The sequence below is a fragment of the Centruroides vittatus genome, unplaced genomic scaffold (genome assembly GCF_030686945.1).
Source record: "Centruroides vittatus isolate TY-2023 unplaced genomic scaffold, ASM3068694v2 scaffold_386, whole genome shotgun sequence".
NCBI classification, from domain to species: domain Eukaryota; kingdom Metazoa; phylum Arthropoda; class Arachnida; order Scorpiones; family Buthidae; genus Centruroides; species Centruroides vittatus.
In genome coordinates this window covers 1,645,249-1,671,701 of record NW_027122706.1, presented here as the reverse complement: position 1 = coordinate 1,671,701, position 26,453 = coordinate 1,645,249, and the positions used below count along the sequence as shown (strand labels likewise).

At 28.3% G+C, this 26,453-nt stretch overlaps 2 protein-coding genes across 2 annotated transcripts in view; one reads left to right on the top strand and one right to left on the bottom strand.

The window, feature by feature from the left end:
- Positions 1-23,342, top strand: part of LOC136988715 (DNA ligase 1-like) — a 58,922-nt gene extending 35,580 nt beyond the window's left edge. The window contains exons 2-10 of the mRNA XM_067286667.1: positions 910-1,018; positions 2,988-3,641; positions 5,692-5,742; positions 10,181-11,218; positions 11,296-11,476; positions 12,651-12,743; positions 12,958-13,128; positions 13,421-13,626; positions 23,164-23,342. Of these exons, the coding sequence (XP_067142768.1) occupies positions 912-1,018; positions 2,988-3,641; positions 5,692-5,742; positions 10,181-11,218; positions 11,296-11,476; positions 12,651-12,743; positions 12,958-13,128; positions 13,421-13,626; positions 23,164-23,341 (2,679 nt within the window). The 5' untranslated portion in view covers positions 910-911 and the 3' untranslated portion in view covers position 23,342. The remainder of the gene's footprint in view (positions 1-909; positions 1,019-2,987; positions 3,642-5,691; positions 5,743-10,180; positions 11,219-11,295; positions 11,477-12,650; positions 12,744-12,957; positions 13,129-13,420; positions 13,627-23,163) is intronic.
- A 237-nt stretch (positions 23,343-23,579) lies between these two features.
- The window catches only part of LOC136988718 (tudor domain-containing protein 3-like), a 73,234-nt gene continuing 70,360 nt past the window's right edge, over positions 23,580-26,453 (bottom strand). The window contains exon 13 of the mRNA XM_067286672.1: positions 23,580-24,595. Within this exon, the coding sequence (XP_067142773.1) occupies positions 24,374-24,595 (222 nt within the window). The 3' untranslated portion in view covers positions 23,580-24,373. The remainder of the gene's footprint in view (positions 24,596-26,453) is intronic.

Below are 26,453 nucleotides of genomic sequence, written 5' to 3'. Positions count from 1 at the left end.
TGTCTAATTGATTTAAAATTTAATTTTTCAACTGTGTTAATGTGGATTTGCATAAATGGAGAGATTATTGTATTTTTTCAATAAAATCTCGGGATTCAAATTAACTTTTGAGAATAAAGATGTTCTTAAAAGTGAACTTTGCTCTTAAATAAACCCCAAGCTGTAAAGCATAGGAAACATACTGAAGTATTGCATTGTATACAGTAATATAATTTAGAGTGATGGATAAGGTGTTTAACTAAAATTATTCTTCTTTAAACTGTCTAGAGTTGGACAGCATTTTCTATTCCAAGATTTATGGAAATATTTTTTGAAATAAAATTATAAATATTGTTGAATATTGAAAGTGGGGAAAGCACAATAAAGTTCCATAATTCAAGACCTTATCAGCCAAAGGGTAATTAGGAAAACTGGTTCAAACTCACCATCTTTTTTGGAAAACAATGGAGTTTGAACCAGAAGATAGTAGTCAATATCATGATTCCTACAACATCAAAGTAGACATGAATGACTGCAATAAATAACCGAATTGGATGACACTAAATTGAGTTAACTATAAAAACAGAAATTATTTCAAATGTTGTAGCTGTAACCCATAAATATAGTCAATAAATGTTTTGATAGTTAAGAAAATGTATGGATAATTAAAGTATTTCTTTCAATTTTTACCTGCTTGTCTCCTGTAAAAATTTCCCCGTCCTTGAAAAAACCCTTTAGGATAAGTGTGTTTTAAAAATCAACCCCCTGGGATTTAATCAAGGAAATATAGTTAATTTATATAAATTATATTTATTATTTAAAATATAACAACACATATAACACAAATGTTGTAATATAAAAATATAAGCTTACATGAAATTTTAGTTTATGTATTATGTATTAGTAATTATTTTACTTTCTTTTGTTTAGATATGGAGCCAAAAAATTGCCTTAAAGAAATATCGCAGTCTTTAAACAACAAAAACAATTCAAAAGTTATGTCTTCGTGGGAAAGAAGAAAATTGTATTCAAAACAAATGTATGTGAAATTATTATTATTAGTTTAATTATAATGTTGTTACATATTAATTTGCTAATGTGATTTTAATATAATTAAAATAAAAATTAGAGAGATCATTCATTAAAAGAATATTGCCTTTAGAAAAATTACCATATTTTCATGCAGATAATATTTATTTAAAAATAAATTTCTTGAAACTTTGTTGAGCTTTTTGCATATTTCTTTTTAATTTTCTTACAGTTAATTTCATAACTATTAATTATAAATTTTCATTTCTCTTAAACATTTCAATTTCATTAGTAGAAATTGTCAACTTTATCAGTATGTCTCTAAGTTAATGATTAGTATCAAGAAATATTTTCAATACTAATGTAGTTTAGGAAGTTCCATTTTTTTTCTGTTATTTCAATTATTCTGTAATTGTGTCTATAATGAACTGCTAATGAAAATGAAACAATTCTTTCTAAACGGCTGATGATAAAATGTGCCATGTTTAGGAAGTGTAGGGTATATATTGGTTCAGGTTATTCAAAGATTTTATTTGTGTTTTAGCAGTTTTTTAAAACTTTTTGGTTATAAGCTGCCATCAGTTATCTACATAGAAATAGTATTTGAGATGCATAAATTTTTTAACTGCGAAAAAAAGATCAGAGAGACTTGTTTAATCTGCACATATAAAATTGAATTTATATAACTGAATGATTTTTATGAAACTTTGTACATATATTCAGGATAGTTCTGGTAAGGAGGATATAGATTACCTTCCATTTCCAAAATCATTTCATTTGAAGAGTTTTGATAGAATTATGATATTGTGACCAGAGGGTCGGCACCTCCTTGATGCCTAGTCAGGACTGACACCACCATGTCTTGTTTGACATGGGAGCTGAGACTGAAAGATTTGTTTAAAAGTAGGTCACGCGAGTTGCCACGTGCGCTGATGATTGGATTTGGGATGGAAGAGATCTGAGAGACTGCACACCAGGAAATTGCCAATTACAAAATGTTATTCTTTTTCTAAATACGAATAAAGTTTGTCATATAGAAATTCATATGCAAATCATGGAAGTGTATGGTGATCACATTACGAACAAAGCAAATGAAAGAAAATGTGTTTAACGTTTAATAAAAGAAGAAAATACATGACTGCACTCTGCTGCAGCCATTCAAGCTATGCTTCAGAAATTTGGCTGGATTGTTTTCAACCGCCCACCATACAGTCCTGACCTGGCCCCCAGCGACTTTCACCTCTTTCCCAAACTGAAAGGGTTTTTGGTGGCAAAAATTTTGGAACAGATGATGATAAAAGAAGCTGTCACTAATTAGCTAAAAGAACTGGTGGTGGAAGTCTATGATGAAGAAATGTTGCACTATGATAAGTGCTTAAATCATAATAGTAACTATGTAGAAAAATAACTAGTCTTGTACTAATTACTTAATAAAACTTTTTCCTATTGTTACTGTTTTTTCCTTTTTTATAGCCAAATGTTCTTTATTTTCCATATGCCCCTTGTACTGTATGTACATCATTCAAACAAGATACTTTCATTAAAAACATCACAAGCAACAAATTGTCAACAACAAACTCGCATAATAGAACAGACATTTTACTAATAGTGCCAATAGTTTACTTTGTGCATATATGTATCTAAAAAATATAAATATAATGTGTATAAAATTTGTATTGTGATATTTACAGTCATATTAAAATAATGATAGTTTCTGTAACTCAATTTTTTCCTGTCCTTTCCTCCTCAAGTTGTTGAGCATCTACTGTAAATCTTGTTTTAGTTTGTTTAGTTAGAATATGATTGTTAGAAATCAATCTCATCTTAACTTTACCTGAGATAATTTATTTTAAAATAATTCTGAAGAAAGGTGAAAATTTCATTTATGAAATAATAATATATTTCAAAATAAAATTATAATTTATAAGTTTAGATAAATTTAATTTTTATTAATAATTATTTATTTATTTGTTTACTAGGTATCAGAAACAAAATACATCTAAAGTTTCTCAGAAAAAAGTACAGATTTCTAAGTGTGTTGATAAGCAATTAAAAGAAATTAGTAATGAAAAAAAGATTGAGGAAAACGATAAAACTCGAAAAAGGAAATCTACTACTGCAGATACAAAACAAGATAACAAAGATGATAAAGAAAATACTCTCTCAGATAAGGAAAGCAGTACTACTTCGTTTGATAGTCCTGTTCCACGTAAACTACGCCGCAGAGATTCTTTTACTATTTGTGAAGGCCCTTCACCAATGATACTGAAAACTAATCAAAGAGAGCTATCAGGAGAATCAATCATACAGTCTAACAAAACCAATTTATCAACTTCTGCAGGTAAATATTCAGGAAGAAAACGTAGACGATCAAGTGCAGTTTTAACTACAGCAGAAAATGAAACTGTTGATAAAAAACAAAAATTACTTAATGACACTCCAGAAACTGTTATTGAGAATAAAACTGATCAAAAACCAGAAGATTTAGCAGAAACATGCAATCAGAAAAATGATTCATCTAAACAAAACAACCCACCAAAACCTGGCAGTGGAGCTGCTACAATGGTTAAAGCATTAAATGACCAGAATGAAACAGAAAAACTAATTTCTGCTGAAGGAAAATTAAGCAGAAAGTAAGTAAAGAGGAAATAACTAGCATACAGAAATTATTAAAATAATTAAATTTTTAATTTAACTAATTATAGATTTCATATTTTATAGTTTAATAACATTTTTAATGTAAGTACTTTTCTGAAGATTGCTTACATAAAATATTTTGATTACATATGTTAGATCTGGCCAACCCAAATCGTTTTGTGAGCTGCTTTGATAATTCACAACTCATTTACAGGCCACAGTTAAAGAAACATAAAAAGAAAAAAAGGAATTTTGTCATGATTTATTCTATTATAAATATAATAAATGGAGGTTAATTCTAAATAGATTAAATAAATTAAAATACACCATTACGACACATTCACAAATATTTATTAAAGATCTCAAAAAAATACCCTTATTCCAAATGCAAAATACAATACAGGTATCTATATATAAACATTTGGTATAAAATTATATGATAACTAAATATAACAGCAAATAGAATTAGTAATAAAAATATAGTTAATTACAAAAGTTTTTTGTATCTGAAATATATAAAAATGTTTTTTTCTTAGTTTGTGTGCTACACAGTTTTTCTTTTTTGTAAAAGTTCGGTATTGCAAGTCTGGGGACTCACTTTCCAATGAAAGGTGCCATAATAATCTACCAGAATTCTACAAAATTAGATCTAACTGGAGTTAATAGAATTTCTACTAACTGTTACCTTTGATTGATGTCTTAATCTACTAGACTTAGTAGAAAATCTATTAACAATATTAGATACATTATGCACTCTATGTACCATTCTTTGTCAGAATCCCATTGCACTGGCAAACCTAAGATACTACACAGCAAAGTGGGTTGCTAGAAGTAACAATCCTTTGGTGACAAATATATGTAAAGCTTCATACATGTGGTTATCATATGTTCAGATTTATACAGTTTATTGATTATTGAGGATTGTGGTGATGTACAGTACCTGTTTTAATCATGTGAAACAAGCATTACATTTTTGGATATTTAATCAATTTATAGTACTACTAAGAATTGTTAGTGAGCTGCAAAAAAGAGTTGGCAGGATATGGGTTGGCTAGTTCTGATGTGTATAATATTCATTTCTAATGATACTTTTTTTTTTAGATAAGTAAATACAGTTAAACTCAGTTATAATGAACATGAAGTGTATTTGTTTATAACCATTACAAATATAGTGATAAGGGTCATTCAAAATATGTCATTCTCCTTTTCTCAAAAATCATGCAGTTGACTTGTTAATACAATATTATTCCATAAATAATATTCAAACAAAATCTTGTTGTCTGAACTTCTTTGCTTGTGCTTTTAATATTGGTCCATTAGTTGGAAATTTGGCACTTCTTTTAACTAAAAACCATACAGATAACAATGAAGTAATGCTTCATTGATAGCATATATTTTCTAAATTTTTTAATATCTGAGATGTTATTCGTCAATGTATGTAAACAGGCTTCTTATTTTTCCACAATGTTGATCACAATCACAGTTTCACAGTGTTCATCAAAGATAATGAGCCAGAATTTCTGCACACTTTCACATTTTTTAATCTGCATTATAATTCTCAGATAATTTCAACTTTTTCATGAATTAAGATGATCTTTTTGTAAGATGGCTTGATTATTTTGAAAGAAGGCCAAAAACTTAAGGATAAATATAAAAAATGATCATTTTAATTTTACATGCTTACGTTCAAAATAATTTTAAATATAAGCACTTTAAAAATAGTTTTGACATTTTAGTAGATAGTTTGCGTAGATGATAATGACTCACTCATTAACTACTACATACAAGAAAAATTTACTTGTTATATCCATGAAATAAACTCATTATATAATGCTGAATAATTACATGAAAATATAGCTTCACTGAAAATAAAATGAGTTTGCTTGAATAGCCGTGGACTTGTTATAATATAAAGCTCATTATAATCAAGTTTGACTGTATAAGATTTTATATAAGTTCTAAAATAATCATTTATATACTACATTCAGCTATTTCTGTACAATTATGAAAGAAGTAGAAATAATATGATGCTAATCCTCTTTTTAGAGAACAATTGATGAAATGGAAAAAAGAGCAAGAAGAGAAAAAGTTAAAGAGGTAATTAAAAATTAACATTAGAGTAAATTCTGTCTAAAATTGGCTGAGTTTAGTTATAATCAGTTACTGTTTTGTAGATATAGTAGATCATGCAAACCACTTTTCTAACATATTGAAACATTCTCACATAATTGAAATTTGTATCAGCTGTAAGAATGCTCTAGTATAATGCTACTGAAACTGTGGTCTGCAAACCAGTGCTGGTCCAGGAACAGTTTATTACTGAGCTGCAATGAGATTTCACTTAAAATCTTATAATTTTAACTACTACATTAATGTAACTATAATAAAAAGTCACTGATTATATATACAGGAATCAGCTGCTGATGTTCAGGGGGTGATTTCTCTACTTCCCAAAAGTCTGTAGTAATTCTGAATATCTTGTTTGAAAGATAATTGGTTTCTTAAGTAGTGTGCAAAATTTCAGCATTTTCAATAAAGGGGTTGCCAAAATATAAGCCAATTGAAAAGTATAAACATTGCCAAAAAAGCTGTTTCTTTTTCTCCTTCATTTGGCACTGCAGATGCTCTTAGAGAAAAAAACTTCTGGGAAAGCTCAAATTTTTAACTTATTATCAGTGAGGTGCTCACGAAACTTCCAGGTTGACAGGGGTTCCTCAGAGAGTTATTTTACTTTTCTTGTTTAATTTTATAATAAAATTGTATCAAAACGAATTCATTTTCATTTGAGATGTTATCCAGAATAACAAAAGCTTGAATTTAAATGAGTTAAAATATTTTATAATAATTTTACTGAATGGCATATTGAAAGTGTTTGGTTGGTGATGGCCACTCACCAACCAAACACTTGGAACCTCACAGTTGATATTTATCTGAAGGTGTAGACCCTTTGTTGTGATCTTAGGAGAATGGTGTTGCCACTTGGTGCGTAGGATTTCACTAGAATTTAGCCCTGGGAGATAATTGGCTGTGATGATTTGATAGGCGATGAATATCCAAGACTGGAGCGAATACTTGGTGACGATGGGCTTCTTCCCTTTTATTTGGAGTCCTCCCCTGTTGAGTTCTATGTTCATTTTTGATAATGTAGATTAGTTAAACCAGTAACGATTTTTTGAAGTTATGTCCCCGAGTCAAAAGTGACAGTTAGAAGATGTCATCTCTGGACAAGGAAGCAAGTTCATGGGAAAATGGAATCACTTCCTGCTATCATGGTTGAGAGTGAAAATTTTAGCAAAATTATTTAAGTAAATTAAGTAAAACATCTCTATTTAGCCTAGGTTCTCACAAACACAATCATTAACCAAAAAATTTGAGATATCAAAAAAAAAATTGTACTAAGTGTGAGGTTCCAACAACAGGTCAAAATTAAAAATTAATTACAAGTTATATTAGATGAGAAAATTGCTATTGTCAAGTCAGACCAAAGATACAAGTTATGTAGGAGAGAGGGGAAACACTGTAGTTGTGAAAACAAATGCAACACGAAGATAAATGATGGAAGTGTCGGGTCAGATGGAATGTTGGCCTGGGAAAATGGAACTCTGACACGAGCACTCGTAAACAATTGATCTAGGTTAGAAATTTGGAAAAGGGGGAAGATTCAATGGTTAAAGAAACATTGCATATGGTTATTAAAATTCTGAATTGACAGAAAGCAGAAACAGCGGGTTAAATTATGAGTGCAAGGTTTATAGTTCTATCAACAATTTCCGATCAGAGTCGACAGAAGTTGTTGGATAGACACCTCGAAACAGACCTTTCTTGCAACTCAAACAGGTCTCAGTTTTCACCTGGAGAAAGAAGAGAGACCAATTAGGAAGTGAGGGAAGGGATGTAGGGCCAATCAGAAAAACTGATGGAGAGAGAAAAACTATGAAAATCAAAAATTAAAGGTTGAGGGAGCAGTCTCTTTCCAGAATAATCCCGAAGTTGTGTGTTGTAAAAGTTGTTCTGTGTGCCTCATCTACTGCACTGAGTGCTGCATCACAATCACCTACCTATCAACACTGTAGACCAGCGTTTCTCAAAGTGGGTGATAACGCCCTCTTGTGGGTACTGGAGGCTTTCAGGGGGGCAGTAGAAGGCTCAAAGGAAATTAGGGGGCATTAAGAAAATCTAGAGGGGTGATGGCAGACAAATTCTATCTATAAAAATCTGACTATAATATATATAAAATGCTGATAATCTATATATTTTTTAATTTTTATTGAAGATCACAACCTGAATATTTCTAACACGTTGACTTATATTATAGCATGAATGAACTTATTATAGTAACATTATTGCATAAATATGCTAAAAATGAAAGTTCAAGAATGGCTACCAAGAATTTTGGCTGCAGAAGCAAATCTCTCAACTGTACCTTGAGTTATAGTCAGTTGTTCAACGATTTCTGATAGCATTCCCATTGTCGTATTTGTGTGAACGTGGATTTAGTACTGTAGCAACGTTGCTAACTAAAAACAGAAATCGGCTGCAAGTTACTGAACGCGGCGACTTACGGCTGATTTTAAGTGAATTCGACCCTGATATTAACAAACTGGTCGAAATACATCAGATTCATCCATCACATTAGATAAGTTTTAAATTCAAAGCCTTCTTTTAATGTTAATAAAAATACTTCTAAATATGATTAAGTATGAGTTTTATTTCCTCTCATTGAAACATTCTTTGATCTCAGAAATAGGATATAGATCACACCCTATCTATCCTATCCATATAATAATGCATGTTTAAACATTATATTTGCAACTGTTTTTAAGATACGCAACAGATGGTAATGTAAAAAGGCAAGTTAAAAAATATGGGGGCACTAGGAATTTTTTTAATCTCAAAGTGGGCAGTGGTTGAAATAAGTTTGAGAACCAGTGCTGTAGACTGAGGAACCCTTCTTGCCTGACCTGGGGCTGCGACCATCCAGCAGGGACTATCTGAAGACTGGAGCTACTTTGCTCCATAGGGTTGAGACAAACTATATTTGATTAACTGTTGTAAAATAACTAGACAATGTAAGCATTCCTTCTGTCACAATAAACGATTGCAGGATTTTGTCAGGAACCTTAGTCTTCCTGGCGTGGGATTAACTAATCACCGAAAGTCGGCAAATGCACACTGGTGTCAGGAAGTGAATTTTAAGTCTTCGAGCTGCACCAGGTCAGCGAACTCACATAAGTAAAAAAATTGACAATTAGATGACAGTCAAAGAAAAACTCCTAAGAAAAAAACTTTGTCATCTAATTGTCAATTTTTTACTTAGTGCAATTTTTTGACATCTCAGATGTTTTTGTTTGGATTTTTAATGCACTTAAAAGTGTTTAAAAACATTTTGTTCAATTAGTTTTGTTTTTCTTTATTTTAACACTTAATGTCACAGATGGACTGGCAATTGACATTGGCCCAGAAAACTTGAAAATAGTTCACAAATCCATTTTTTCAAAATGATTAAAACCAAATTTTGTTGTTGCATTTTTCTCACAAATTCAGTATAAAAATTAAAATAAAATAAAAAATTCATTTAAAGATTATTCTGTGCTTTATAATTATTTTTGTTTAATTTCACAAAAATACTGGTCTGATTAGAATGGAAAAAAACTTGGTTGGTGAACACAGAGTTTGAGCAGCACGGTTTTAGTGCACGTATTCTCATTATAGAAAAGGCTTATTGGATAGGAATTCAATTAATAAGTGGATGAAATGTTTTGAGAGTTAGTAAATAAGAAGCCACTATAAGCATGGCTGCAGTGGCTTGTGTTCAAGAAGCATTTGAAAGGAATCCATAACAATTGACTATTTATTAAAAGTGTGTTTAGATGAAATTAAACTTGAGATCTCAAAAGTGATTCATGAAATCATTGAGCAACAACTGAGGAATGTTTTTTTTTAATAAATTTGAATAACAGTTTGTGTATGTGTCATGAAAGATGACAGTTATGTTAAAGATTAAAAATTTTAACTATATTGCAGCAAAACTTTAAGAATATGCCATTACGATTGCTTCTATTGTATATCTAAAGTCATTGAACTTGCACAGGGAATTTTGAATTGCCTTTTGTGTAAAAATTTAATAGTTCTTATGATCATCATATATAATTCACAAATATTAATTTATCATTGCAGAATTGTTTGCATTTAAATTGAAATAGTAATGGTATAATGTTGAGTTTAACTAATTACATTTCAAAAGAAATCACTTTATAGAAATGTCATTAGTACAAGGAAGTGTTATTTTATATTTTATTAAACAAAAAACTATTTTATGATAAGTATTAACTGTGACAAACCAGAACTGGTTATAACTTTAAAGGGAAAGGAATCAAAAGATTTTTTTCTCTTTGATATATTTGATTTTGGTAAGTAAAATTTATGCTCAAAAATGGAGCTCTAAATACAATAATTTACTGTAATAATAACTTATTTATCTAAATAAAACTTTTTAGTTTTTTATTTAAATCTGAATTCATAAATTGTTTTACAGGATGACAGTATGTCCCATCATTTCTGAAAAAAATCAAAGAGAAGATCAAACATCTTTAATTAATTTTAAAAAGGAGGAAGGATGCATGAAGGCTAACAATGAATTGAAAAATATAAAACAACAAAACAGAAAATCTATGATAGTCACAAAAACAAAACCTAATATAGTAGATAATAGCGATAAAAGAAAAATGAAACAAAATGCTATTCCAAAAAGTAGACCATCATTACCATTTGCCAAAAGTAAGGAAGCAAATAATGGTAGAAAGAAACTAGATGATATTAAGGAAACTAAAGATGATGAGATTTTAAACAGAAGAAAATCGACAATAGTCACAAAACACAGATTCACAACAACCAACAATGATCTGCAAAAAAAAGATAATTTTCAGAAAACAAAAAGTAATGAAATTTTAAAGAGTAGACCATCATTGGCAGTTGCAAATAGTAAGAGATTTACTATGGCTGGTGATGATATACAAAAAATAGAAATTGTTAAAAAGGCCATAAAAATTGATAACATTTTGAAAAGCCGAAGATCAATTGCAGTTGTAAAAGGAAAAACATCTAAAACAAATGGTAACTTGAAAAAAATGATAAAAGGTAATGAGAATGTCGATACTAAACTTCTGAAAAACAAAAATGTAGCAAAAAATACAAAAGAAGCTTCAATTAAAAGCATAGTTAAAGAACGGTCTAAAAAGCAGGTTCCTTTAAAAAAACAAACAAACAACAAAATTCCAATTGATAAGACATCTCAAAGAGAAGGAAATGAAAAAAATAACACTTCTGTAATTAATAAGAATCAGACAAGAAGGAGTATTTCTTCTTTATTTCATGCTGGTCAGCTAGAAAAAGCAAAATCTAAAATACATGTGAATAAGTCATCTTTGGTGAAATTGCCTGAAAAGGAGGAATTAAAATCCATAATCAAAAGCAAAAGTTCTATAAAGAAAAGTGTAAATTTTAATACTAAGCCAGGCGTTGGCGTTTCTGGAAAACAACTTCCTAAAACTCCAATGCAAAAATTAAATATAAGGTATGTGTTTTAGAATGAATTCATAATTCTCATATTTTTAACATTACTAATTAAGATTTTGTATTTTTGTTTTATAGACAGCGTTTAGAATCCTGGCTTGATGATAAGGGAAATAGTCTTTCCAATTTTTATAATATCAACTGCTTCGGTCATTATATATCAGAGTTAAAGTTACAAAAGAGTTCTGCAAAAAAGGGAAATGCATCAGTAGAATTTAAGAGTTTTGTAGATTCTCTTGGAGGATCACCACTATTAAAGGTATTTAATTGACATATTAACATTATTTTCTTAATGCTAAAGTTTTTATTTAAGAAAAGTAAATCATTCTTTTTGCTGTTTTAAATTTAATTACAAAATAAACTTTAAGTCTTTGTTTCAGTTGATAAAATGCAAATGTATTAGTTATTGAAATATATTTTTAATCTGTAGTATACTTTAAAATTAAAGTATTGTTTACAACTATACACCGAGACATTCAGTTGTTTAAAGCAGTAAAGTGTCAGTATGCTACTATATGAGAATTCTAGAATCTATTTATATCAGTATTGACTAATGTAGACATGTCCAAATTATGGCCCTGGGCTAGATATGACATGCAAGAAGCTTTTATATAGCTTATACATTTATACATATATTTTGAATGTGTATTTACAATTTCTGTGAAAGCATAAGTGGTGCCAAAATTTTGCTGCAAAACAATAAAGAAGCACACATTAAAATTAGAAATATTGCTTATATTGAGTGTAGTCTTTTTGGTCTTTGATGCAAATAGTTTAGCATCAAGCTGATAGATAGGAACAGACAAGTTATGCTATTATTCGCCATACATTCACATAATTTTTGGTCTATTTGGGCTTGTTTTCTATAGAGATATATTAAATATTTACAAATGAAATTTTGTAATCTATGCAATGACAAGATGGTCTTGACTAATTTTATAATCAGAATGTAACTTGCATGCAATAAAATTTGGTAATGCCTTGGTTAAGAATAATAATACTTTTTTAATCTCCATTTTTGTTTTACTTACACTTTTTATGTTTTGCTGTAGTGTTGTATTTGTTAAACATTTAATAATTGATTTATTAGTCAATATGAGACATTGGCCCATTATAGATTATTTAGCCACTTAGGCTTAATATAGGTAGACTTGAATCAATAATTGCAATGAGGATGAGAGATAAAAACTAATGTCTTAGTATTACCTTTTCTCTCTCGTCTTCTAATAAATCAATTATTAAATGTTTAACAAATAGAGCACTATAGCAAAATATAAGAAGTTTTTTTAAAACAAAAATGGAGGTTAAAAAAGTACTATTCTTAACAAGTAAATAATTTTTAGTATTTTTATTATTTCATTTTCCATTAAAAATGTGTATATTTATATAATGAAATTAATCGTATTTGTAATTTACGTATTTGTTTATTATAGGTTCGAAATAGTCCAAGTGAAGATGAAGTATTAACTAATGAGAATTATAATTTAGAAAAGGCACTTCTTGAATTGAAGGAATTATTACAAATTGTAAGTATTTCAAAGACTTCATTTTGTTGATATTAAACCTTTTATTTTTTTAAATATATTAGTTATATGAATATTTTCAAAACCTTAGTAATTTTTAAACATTGATTGATAAATATTTAAAACAGAGAAGTATATGAATTTAACATGAATGTGTGTCTTTAAATTTAAGATTAGAATAATAATTGACATTTTTACATATTTCTAAAATCTGTAGGGTTATCCTCCATCTAGTATAACTGAATGGCTGTATGAAATGGTAAAATGCAATCCAGAAATAGAAAAAGAACCACAATATTGGATTTGTCATTCTCTTACTGCAGAAAAAGAAAATAAATTAGAAGATGCCTTAACATTTTATCATATTGCACTTGATAAAGGTGTTCAGGTAAACTATAATTATATTTACTAAATGTGTTAATATGCATAGAAAACAAAATTTACATCTGATGTATATAATCTGATATTGGTAATTTAGACATAATATCTCCATTGTTTTAATTTACAGTATAATGTAGTCCTGTTGTAAATATTAAATCATTGTCATCACAATTAAAAGTGGTTGTCAGTATTCACTTAAAAAGATTTAAATGATAATTTCTTAAAATAGATAATAATATAAATTTATTTATATTGTAATACTATGATATTTAGTTAAATAGAATTAAATTTTATTACAGCCAGCTGAAATTTCACAAGAGTTTGAAAGATTATTATGTAGTTATTCTTCACAAAATGAAAATCAATGGCATTCTCAGAAAGAAAAAAAGATGGAGGAGAAAACAAAAATGAACACTCCTAGAAAACCTCTTGTGGATAACAAAAACATTTTTCGTTCAACACTGATAATGTTTGATCTATCATTGAGTGGTTCAAAATCTTACAAGTAAATATTTATTATTATTATTTTTTATCACAGAGAAACATACTAGGCAAATTTTGATGCTTGATGCTTTGTCAAGTTGTCAGTCTAAAATCTTATTTTTACAATTGAGCATAACATAAAGTGAATTGGCTTGAAAATTATTGGAATGATAAATTAATTTCTCAAATCATTCCAATAAGGTTATTTCTATAAGCATTACCATAAATTTCTAAAATACAAAATTGCAACTGTTCAACATGTAAAAATTGATATTCTTCATTAATTAATTGATTAATTAATAAAAATGATTTTGATAAGGTTAATTAAAATAAAAGTTATTGTACAGAAATAAATATTCTTATATAGCTCCTCAATATTTTTTAGTTATGCATTAAATTAACAAATTATTTAACATTAAAATTTTACTACTTTATTATGTTTTATCACAGTATGAATAAACAGAACATTATCAAAAGCATTGCTAAATTATATATACATATCCTGTTTATACTTTGTATTGGTAAGATGTTCAATGATGTCATATCAATTGAGTATCTGCAATCATATCATTCAGGCAATAATGACAGTTTGAAAACCTATTGTAAAGAACAGTTATATCAACAGTCAAGCATCAAAATATGCTTATTAATTCTTGAATTATTTATAAGATTTAAAATATTCTTAATCTTTTTATATATTAAATATTTTTTTGGCATAATTATTTTTGATAATTAGTACTTATTAATGAAAATGTATCATATGTAAATAGATTATGTATGGTAATAATAGACTCTGAATAGGTAATTATATATTGTATAAGAAGCTTTCCATATTATATAGGAAAAATATTCATTCTGTGTAAAGGATATTCTGACTACAATGTCCAAACTGTAGCTCTGTGTACTTGCACAATTTCTTTTTATAAATTTAAAACATACTACTAACACATATGTAATATTTTTGTATGTTTGCTGAATATTACTGTATATATCCAAGATTCCTATGCATTTGGAAAGTCAGGATAAATCAGGGATTTTCATGAATGTTCAGAAAAAGTCATGGAAAGTCAGGGAATTTGCCTCGGCTACATTGTCGATTTTTTTTGCTGATAATATGCTTGACTAAGTGTAGCTGTCTGCAGACAGAAAGAGGTGGTGTGGTGCAATACGACTTATAAAAAGGGGTGCAGAATATTTTCAGGACCCAAAATTTTTCCCAAACATTAAAAATTTTTGGAGAAATTTTGTATAAGTACAAAAAAATGATAAATAATTTTAATTTAAATGGTATTTATTATTTTTCATTTTAATAAATTTGATTGTGTAATAAAACAGTTTTTGAGTTTTTTCCAGTTTATTAAAATTTTATAAAGTTCAGGAAATTTATTAAGGGATAAATTTAATAAATATTGGGTTGTTTGGAAAGTAATTTCGTTTTTTTATTACTAGAGGAATTAGATGTATTTTTACCAGCAAATTTTATTTTAAACCACATTTTCATTATATACTTCGACAGCTGACATTTTAAGGCTTATTTGTAAAAAATTTTGTTTGATTCTGTACAATTGTTTTTTTTTTTCGGTGACTCATCAAATATGGAAAATCGAAAGCACCATTTTCGGCATATTTTACTTTTTTATAACTAAAAAACCAAAATGCTGTTCAAACAAGAAAAAAATTATGGTTCATGTTTGGAGAAGATGTGTTGAGAGAAAGACAGTGCCAAAACTGGTTTACAAAATTGCGTTCTGGCAATTTTAATATCGAAGATACACCACATTCTGGATGGCCATTTGAAGCCAATGAAAACAAAATAAAGGTACTGATTGAAGCAATCTGCCGTATAACAACACGTGAAATCACCAAGAGATTAAATCTGTTAAATTGAATCGTTTATTTGTTTATTATTACTTAAAACAAATTGATTTCATTTCAAAGCTTGATATATGGGTTCCACATGTTATTAACGAGAGATGCTCTCTATGGTTGGATTTTAAAGAAATTTTTTTTTTGAGCTTTTACCAGACAATTTAACAATTGATTTGAAAGTGTACTGCCAGCGAGTAAACAAATTGAGTAATATCATCAAACAGAAAAGACCAGAGTTGATCAACAAACAAAGTGTAGTGTTTTACCATGATAATGCCAAATTTCACACAAGTTTGGTAAGTTGTCAGAAACTGTTATAGCTTAGATGGGATGTGTTATCACACCAACCATATTCGCCAGATCAGGCACACTCAGATTATTACTTGTTCCGGTCTATACAAATTTTTTTAACTGTAAGACATTTACTTGAAATGACAATGTCAAAAATCACTTGGATCAATTTTTTTGTAAACAACGATCAAAATTTTTATGAATGTGAAATCATGCTACTACCAGAAACAATGACAACAGGTATTTGACCAAAATGGTCAATATATAATTCAATAAAATATTTATTTATTATAAGAATATTGCGTTTATTTTTCTATGGAAAAAACGAAATTACTTTCCAAACAACCCAATATATACTTTTGTACATGGATTATACAGGATTTGTTATTGAATAATAAATAATGGCTTTTGTTTTCTTTTTCAAAGCCATGTAGATTTATGGTTGTGGATTAATAACAGAATAAACTACTTTAATTTAATAAAACGTTTTAGTTTTAATAATTCAGCAATTGTAAAAAAAATATATAACTGTTAATTAGAAAAAATAACTAATTAAAAAGTTGGAGAAGCAATAGCATATGTGCTTAGTAAGTCAAATGCTGTTTTACTTTGTCAATGTGCCCTACTGTAAGGGATCTGAGGTAAGAGAATTTATACAAAGTTGGTCAGAAGTCAGTAAAAGTCATGGAATTTAAAACAAAAATTTGAGTAGGAACCCTGTATGTAGTGTAATATACATATAGCTCGTAAGTATAATTTGCAACTTAACCTTGAACAGGCAACTGAAAGCTAAGGGTATATTTGTAGGAACAGGAAAGGAATTAAACAAATGTTTAACTAGCCTGTCATAATGTACTGGTAACAGTGACATTTATTATAGAATAGTTAAAATACTACAGTTATTACTGTATCTAATATAAAATAACATTCAATTAGAGGATGCAGCTCTCATGTATTTCTAATAGTCAATATATGGCTGTGGTCATGACAAGGTTTGGCCACCCATTCTGTAATATCCTTCTCGTAGACTGAACAAGATTCTGGCATCTCGGTTGTGCTATAAAAATTTTAGCTTTCTGGATCATACCAAATTTAGCTTGATGATGATGTAATTAATTTCTTGCTATTCCTTTGGATAATAAATAAAGTTTTTGACTGCAATTATTAATTATTGATAAACATGATAACATATTTGTTTGAAATTTTTATGTTATACAAGATAATATGGATTTTATAAAATACAAGTAAACAAAGGTATGCTAATAAGTATACTGGTAATTGAAATAATGGCAACTAGAGATCAAATTAGATGCAGAAATCATTATAAAACTTAAATTCCAATATTAAATGATAAATCATATTCAGGTTGGAGTTTAGTGTGTAGTACTAATGTGTCAGACATTCATGTTGATAATTGGAGCACTAATGTATTTTAGAGTGCACTATCTGAACATGACTATTATTGCGAGTCCACCACTAGTCCACCACCGCAATAAAAGTTGTGAGTCCACCACTAGTGGTGGACTCACAACTTTTGACAACATAGCGACAAACCAGTGTTTTCATCATAGATGCCCTTATATGTTTGATACATTGAAGATTGCAGTATTTTACATAAAAAGTATACAAATAATAATTTTTTAAAACTACTTTTTATTACTGTCATTTCAAATGAGTTTTTGAAATTATGTTGTTTTCCTAAGAGATCATCTTAGGAAAACAACATAAATCAGAATACATCTTAATACTAATTAAACAAGCTCAAAAATGTCTTAAACTGATATGTTTTTTGAAAATTACTCTTTTCATTAAGATCAAGAGCAATTAAAGTTTCTTACAATTCAAAAATTATCCAAATTATTGCATAAATTCCAACCATAAAGAATTCCTTTGAATTCCATGCCAAGAATATTTGAAATGATAAAAATAATTGCTTTCCAAACAATTAAATTTATTTAGTTGGATAATTTTATTACATATACTTATCATTGAGCAAAATTTTGGTAAATTTTAATCAAATAAGTTTTCAGACTTGAATAATTAAATATGCAGTCTGAATATATTTTTATATTCACTTTTTCTCCATTATTGAAGTTTTTATTTTGTAATAACTTCTAAACATTATTTAACTTTTCAATAAATCATATTAATAATTGTAAAGTTAAATAGAATTACAGTAGAGAGTCGAAAATCGGAATCAATTGGGGACTGGGGTGGTTCAGATTAGTCATTTGTTCCAATTACCAATTATGTACGAAAAAATATATTAATCTGTCCGATGTTCAAATTTTTCTCCATTGCGTGTCGCTTAGTGTTGAATTTTCGTCGATTTTAAGCCTAACGAAAATTTTTATAATAATAATCGAGGCTATCGTATCGTTAAAAATTATTTCTGCATTTTGTACAAACAAAATAAATATATTAAAGAATACAAAAACGTGAAAATTATACTTTAGAAGTAAATTTAGTATCAAAAACGTTCGATTCAGCACGACACAGTCCGACTGAAAATCGTGCCAATTACCGGCGATTCCGATTAATGACTCTCTACTGTAATTTATACTCTGGATGTGTTCATTATTTGCCATTTCCCAATTCTTGTCAGTAAATTCTGCCAAATCAAAGGAAATGATTATTTTAAATTCCTTTCTTTTTTGTGATTGCATTTTTATGCTTTGATGAAGTGATACCATTCACCATCTTTTGGGCTTTTTTTCATGAACAGATACAAACTATTTGTAATTATAGAAGCAGAGAGACAAATTATTGTTTGAAAATTGTCCATTTTCTAGATCCTGGATGAACATTTGTCATATCAACAACAAACCACTGCTCGGCAAATAATCATTTGTGTGTTTTTCATGTGACAAGCATGAATGTGCCCTTAAATTTCAATTATTTTTGTTTTACTGTTGTATTCACATCATTTTGAAAGAAATTTATTCATTATAAAGTTATTAATTGCAATTATAATTATTTATTTGCTTATTTTAAATCTTGAAATATTAATTTGTAATAATAAGTGATTATTTAGAAAATTAATTGTAACAAATATAATGTTTAGGGTTCATATTGATCTGGTATTCTAATATTTTCATTTCATGGGAATAAATGTTTTTTAAAATAAGTATTCACTAATTTAATAATTTGCTAATGTTTTAAAATTTATACAAGCCATTCCACATCAGATCAACAAGGCCAAAACCTAATGGCAAGCTCAGGCAATACAGAGAACTAATAATTGATTGGTATAGACAGCACTTTTAATATCCATTTGCACGAAAAAATTACAAGCAGATTCATAATAAACATAGGATCAAAAGAATTTGTGTTTAAAGGTTCTCTAAAGAATAATGGTTGCAAAGTTTTAAAAAATAATAAAAATTTAGATTCCTAAATGTGACTATTTTGACACCTAAAAATTTCTATAAAATTGTAATTGTACTGGATTTTCTTTTTTTGGTAATTCCATTATGATTGTCTTTTAAATAAGTGCAGTGATCATTCCACAATAATTGGAAGCCAAGATATAACTGATTTTGTCTTATGATGTGCCAAATACAGAAAAATTTTTGTGGGACATTTTTTCCCAGAAAACTTTTTTAGAAAAATCTTTTTGTATACTTTTTCATATCAAAATACAGTATACTTTTCCTAAATATGACCAAAAATTAAAAATAAAGTGCTTTTGGCTTTGTTTACTGAATTCATAAAAAGTGTAAGAGGAAAAAAAGTTGCATTTTCCACAAATTAAGCTAAAATTTATAAATTTCGAATATTATGTAGACAATAATTACTGTAAAAATGACATTGAAAAGTAATTTCTTAAAATTCATATTAAATCATAAATATTAAGCATAGATCACATGGCATATTGTGGATGCCACAGTATATATTCTGTGAAGTTTTTATTTTTAATAAAGAATTTGGAGGTTCAACTTCATTTCTTAAAGTACTTTTCTAGACACTTTTCTCTTTTTGATTAATATTTATTAAATGTAATTTTTGATTCAGGCAATCTGATAGATGCCTGTTACAAAAAACATATAAATAATACTGGGGAAAAACCATTCTAATATTTTAAAATTAAATATGCAGTGAAATTTCGTTAACCTGGCATTGTTGGGACCGACCAAAAATGCCACCTTATCGGACGATGAAGTTTTTCCTGGTTTATCCCCTATTCCCTGGATACAATTTTACATATCTTATGTAAATTGTTCAAATCTGCCTTTCACGATTGTTTAACGTGCCATTTCAATTTTTCCAGGATATTCGTACCCTTGGTTGGCTTGAAACAAGGACACTGTTCTAAATATTTTTGCTTCTTTGTCTATGATTAATGTATCTTGATGTGGCCTTAGTTTTCATCACTTGACTTACAAGGTGTGATAAGTTTGAAAATTGAGTCAGAGATCAGATCCAAAAAATATATGCTTTTATTGACGTTGGAAATGCATTTCAGACTTATAGTCCCTATCAGTTAAACCATCTTGCATAATACAGACAAATTTAATTGTACTGTAGCTGTTTCTGTGATAATTATTGATTCCAAGTATCCTAAATATTTCTCTTCTCGTATCAAACCCATACACTAATGTCTTTGGAAAATTCATGCATGAACTAACTGGTTTACTAGCATCATTATGTCATCTTGGTCTTCCTCTGCTTCCATGATGATGATGATGGGAAAGAACAATGCACCAATAACTTCAAGTTGACATGTCTAGCACATCATTAATCAGGTTTGCTGGGTTAACAGAATTCCACTGTAATTTCTTAATTTTTAAAACAAGATATTGATAACAATTTATTTTTAATCTGTTTAGGAGGCTTTCGATTCAGTTTCTATAAAGCATGCATTATTATGCTGAAGGTAATACAATTTCTCCTGAAATTCTTGAATCATATAGCAATTTTGGTAATGATTCAGTGAATCTACAGCAGAATCGGATACAGAATCTGATTGTGCTAGTGATAATGTGAAGACAGCTGAATATAATCGAAGAAAATTCTGATTAATACAAGAGTTATTGAAAAGTATGAAATTTTATATGACTTCAATTTGTATTGTTTATTTTCTCGATCACAACAATTTTATGAAATACTATTTAGAAGGATAAATTTGCACCATTTTTATTCAATGCTGGTGTCACTTTTGACAGCAATAAAGTCAGCTACATTGCTAATATTTTTCTTTGTAAATTTGCAATTTCTGCTATAGTTGATATATATGCTAAACATATAGTAATAATGCCTTTGTGAAGTAACGGCAAATCAGATGATTAATAAAATTATTTTTATGTAATTTTTATATTTAATTGTATCAGGTCAGTCCATAAGTTTGTGCGTATTTTTCGTAACGACGGTCGATTTTTTTTCAATTTATAATAAAAAAAAATAGAGGCCAAAATTATAATAGTCTGAAAAACACATACAACAGTATGGCTTCTGCAAGGTTAAACAAAAATTGATCTACTTCAATTTGACAAGAAAATTTTAGGATATGTTTTCTAAAGCTTGATTTCAATTACTTCCAATTGTGTGAATGAATAAAAGGAAAAGATTTTGATAAATAAAAATAATAAGCAATAGAAAAAAAAATTTGCCAAAAGAAGTTTGTTTTACACAGCATTCAATACTGTTTTTTTTAAATGTCAAATATATACTGAAATAGTAAACATTAATAAAAAGTATATGCTGTAAATAATAATAATTTCAAAGTTAAAATAAGTGGAAACGAAAAAATTGAAGATAAATGTTTCACATCTTTTGCAAGTTGTCAAATTTGGCTATTGAATAAAGTTTGTAATGATTTTTGTTGATCCAAAAGATGTATTATATCAATGGTAAGATTTGAATTATTTATAATGTATTTGTTATTTGATGTAATTAGCATATTTTCTGATCAAGCAGTTTTTTCCCCCTGATTAAAGTATCATTATTCTGAAACTATAATTTAGAAAGTTGAGTAATGCCTTTGAAAGAAGTCGTGCGGCACACAATTCTCTTCACTAGCAAAATTGTTTTTATTTACTTTTAAATCATACTTTTAATAATAATAAAATTTCTGCTTTATTTGTGGAAAAAAAAGATTACAACTAACCCTAAATTCTTATGTTAATACTCTACAATTTTAATCAAAATACAGGAGTTCCCCTAGTTTGGAGTGACTGCATTTTTTGTTATCATTTGCAATTTTTCTAAACTTTACAATTGGTAAATTTAGCAATTGAGATTAATGCAAGAGTCTAAACTTCATTATTAACCTATTACGTTTTGGATGCATTAGGTTAAAAAAAAACACCACATTTGAAACACCTGTTTCTAAGCAGTAGTGAGTGGATAGACAAGTGTAACATATTCTATTAAATCCATTGAAGGATCAAACACTAACAATAGGTGTTATTCCGCAAGTGTACTTTCTATATTAGTTTATTAGCTTTCAACTTAAAACCTCTGGAATCTGACCTGTTCAGGTCATAATAAATACATTCCTCCCCTACTTAATTATTACTGTTAATGCTTTAAGTATAGCTCATTAGATTTAAAAAGAAAAGTATATGCTAGACAAGTAACTTTCATTATTCATAGCTTCGAGTTAATTTTGTGAGTGAGTTAAGAGATTGCAGTATCATGAGTCTTTTTTTTATCATCATATTTGCATAAAACAATGCACAAATGTTCATGTAAGTGGTGATAAAAAATCAGGATAAGTATAAATTCACAAAATTAGAAGAAATACTAAAACAATAATGAAAAAATTAACAAAATTTTCCATTCAAAGCCAACTTTATAGAATTTGCATAAAATATGGCTGTGCACTGCATTAACATTGTGTGAAAAGATTTTGTTAACTATTGTGTTTAAAATGAATCGAGTGTTTTTTCATCTAGAGGAATTTTATGCTAAAAAACTTCAAATGATGACATCCTGAGTTAGTTTTACACACTTTCTACTATAAAGAAAAATGTTAGAGATACTAACAGGAAGCAATATTTATTTGTGTGTTTTGAATAATTGGTTACATTGCATATTGATTATAATGTGATTTTCAATCATTTTTGAACAATAAAACAAAAAAGTGTAAAAATTTGTTTGTACTGTACCTCACCATACAAAATCAATGGTATTTATATATTAAAAATATAAGATACGCGATTGGTTAAAACATCCTCTGGTTATACTGCATTTTCTTTTTAGAGGCATAGCCTCGAATAAAAGGTCATTTCGGAGTAAAAAAAAAAACATTATTTTTTTTGGCTACTGGTGATTGTAAATGGTGGACTTGAAGATATTGTAAAGAAAAAATTGAGATGTTTTATGGCTAAAATATCTTAACACACAATATTAGAATGTCAGAAATACAAAACATTAAAACTATTATTTTCTTTTTTAGATCTGTGAAAGCTGTGGCCACTCCCGTTCGTAGATCGGCACGTCTCAGTCGGACTCCCACTTCAAATAAAAAGAAAGGCTCCTGCGTGAAAAATCTTGAAAAGTTGCCATATAATATCCGGAACAACATACTAGTGAGAGAGAATAGTGCATTGAAAGAAATCCACCCTGCAACTTAATTTTTTTTTTTTTTTTGAGAATTTGCTAGAATCAATTTAGGAGTAAGACATGTTTACTGAGTGAATGTATATATATAATACTAAAATGAAATTGGTTAAAACTTTTATGAATATATCAAATATTTAATGAGTTGTATAGATTTTCTGTATATATAAATTCAATTGAAATTTGCTAATAAACTGCATTTATGCACCACATCATCTTGTTTTTGATGATTTAAATTATTGCTTCATAAAATTGCAGTAACAGTTTCAACTTTATTATTCTAAAATTTCACATACAAGTATAAATTGTTTTGTGAATTCTTGTAAAATTTTAGCTGCTTCTGCAGGAATTTCTCTTAACTTTTTTTACACAAAAAAAGACATTTAAAAGGAGGTAGACAATTAGTTTAAAAGATTTGTTATAACATTTTGCATATATTAGTAATTTTATGTTGCAGAACTATTTGATGACTATTAGAGATAAATTACACAGTTTTAATTTAAATATTCTCAATAAAGATACATTTTTACAATTTTAATTTTTCACAACTAATATTACAACAAAAGATACTAAAAATTAGATAAATGTGTTGAGATATAATGTACTTTTAAGACACGCTATCCCATATTTAAGTCTGAGAAAACAATTTACTTACAAACTTTTATGTTAATTCTTCAGAAAGCTATTGATATATCAAAAGGTGGTTTCTTTGTATATATATTTTTATTAAATTAATTATTGCAACAATTAAAAAATTTATAAACACATTCAAAAATGTCTCTCAATAAATTAGGTACTACTGAACTATATAATAATTTCACTTGAGACAAATGCACGTAGAATAATTGGAAGAAACTTTGGCAGTGTCTTTTCGGTACTATATAGAACATTTTTTTAATGTAATGAAGATAAAATTGCATAAAAGTTTGTTTAAACACAATATAAATAGTGAAGATTAAAGAAATAAAGATTTCTGACTGTTAACTAAATATTTAAATTAGATTCATCAAAACTTAAGATTTTTTGTTTTTAATCTGTAAAAACATTTAGGGTATGACATGTCTTCTTTGGGCAGGCGGTTGATAAAGTTGTCTAGATGGTCTACTGTTTCCTTCTCTTTTTTGTCCTTGAGGCGAATTGTCTATAGTATCCATATGAACGTAAGGCTTATTCCCGCCTCGTCTGAATTCTAGAGTTCCAACAAAATTCTGTTGTAACATACCATTTGGGAAGGAGTTTGATGATTTGCCATTTGAATGATTGTAATTCTGTAAGAAACAAGTATTAAATAAAAAATAATACAAGTTAAATTTTTTGTATGTACAGTACCAGACCAGAAATCCGGCTAGTTTTGAATTTGATGGGATATAGTTTGCCATATTACCACTTTGTTTTTTTGTTTCCATTGCATGTGCATTGCATGATACAAGTTCCCAAGCTGACATATAATGTGTTAAAAACAGTTTAAACAGTGGAAAGTAAAAATACTACTTTATATTTTAAGCATATATTTAGCCTTTGTCCAGAAATCAAGACCTGGTCCCATACTGTACTGTACATTACATATATAATATAACAAGCACACACTAATTTATAAGAAAAAAGATTTGTAATTAAGCATAATTATGCAAAAAAAAATTGATAGTTTAGATTTATTAAGTTGTTGTCCAACTGATCTGTTAATGATTTTTTTAAAAAATCATTATGTTATAAGTACATTATTATTAATTTAAAGATGCATTGTAAAAATTTTGAAATTAAATAAAAAAAATAGGATGTAAATTATATATTTATTTACTTTTTTCTATCAAAATAATCCTGTATAATTGAATTTAAGTATGCTTACAATAAAATTAAAAATTAAACTCTTCTAATTGTTTTCACTATTGCATGTCAAAAGGTTTTTAAATAAATAGTTGGTTTACTGCAAAACTATTGTAACTGCCAAAATGATAGACATCACCTTCCAAGTTCCCAGAGTATCTGGGGAAATAAGACCATATTTGCTATATTGTACAAATCTCCTGGGAACATTGAAATTACAAATTCAAAGATTATTTTGTGCTAGCTGGTCTTAAGTCATATTACAGTATGTATGGTGGCAATAAAACTGCACTGTTAGCACATGCCTAACATCATAACTGCAACTACTATCCTATTTAACCAAATTGTATGCACTTGTGGTCGAATTTGGGCTAGTAATGTAAGTTTGTTGTGATCAGTTTGGTTGACAAAAACTTTTCTTCTTATAAACATTCATAAAAAAATTTCACTATGTTTACAATTATATACTTAATTCATTGATTTTTACTGATATTATTATTCTTATAACAAGAGAACAATCATATTAACACTACAATTGTAATTTCGTTTAATTTGGACAGTATTCATAGTTGCTGGAAATGTGTAGGTTGTATGTTGAAAAATATGAAGGCAAAGTCCTGCATCAGCCTGGATGTATGAAAAAGTTTTAATGAGGAATATAACCTAGGCTTTTTAAAGCTGAAATTAGATGCTTGCAAAGTCTGAGATGTATGCTAATGCTGATAATGGGAAAAAGATTATGCACATTAGAATGGCCGACTGCACATGATCAGCATCGTGTTGCACAAAAGTGAATGCAGCATGAAGACGAGCAACTAAGATCGTGTGCAGTCGACCATTCTACAGCATGCCTTAATATGCACGGTGGTTATTTTGAGCATCCTCCTATGTAAGCATAATGCCATATGCAAATACCAATGTTCACTTTTCTGACAAAGCTTATTTTCCATGCACTAGATGTGGCGTCGTACACTCTCTTTTACATTTTTCTCGAAAACTATGGGTTGTAGAGGTATGGTTTTTGGGTCATTTTTTATATACTCCAAGAAAGAATATTTTTTGAGTTGTCATGGTCACCCATTCAATAGAATACACATTGTTTTGTTTACCAATTACTACATAGATGATGATTAACAGTTAGTAAAATAAGTTTTTGCTTTATAACTTTTGACTTAAATTAAACTCTGATACAAAACAAACTTCTAGACTATAAAAAAATGCAAAATGTTGGAACACAACGCTGTTGAGTTTAAACAAATGTCTGTGATATCCATGGGCATAGGTTTGAAAGTCAATCATCAA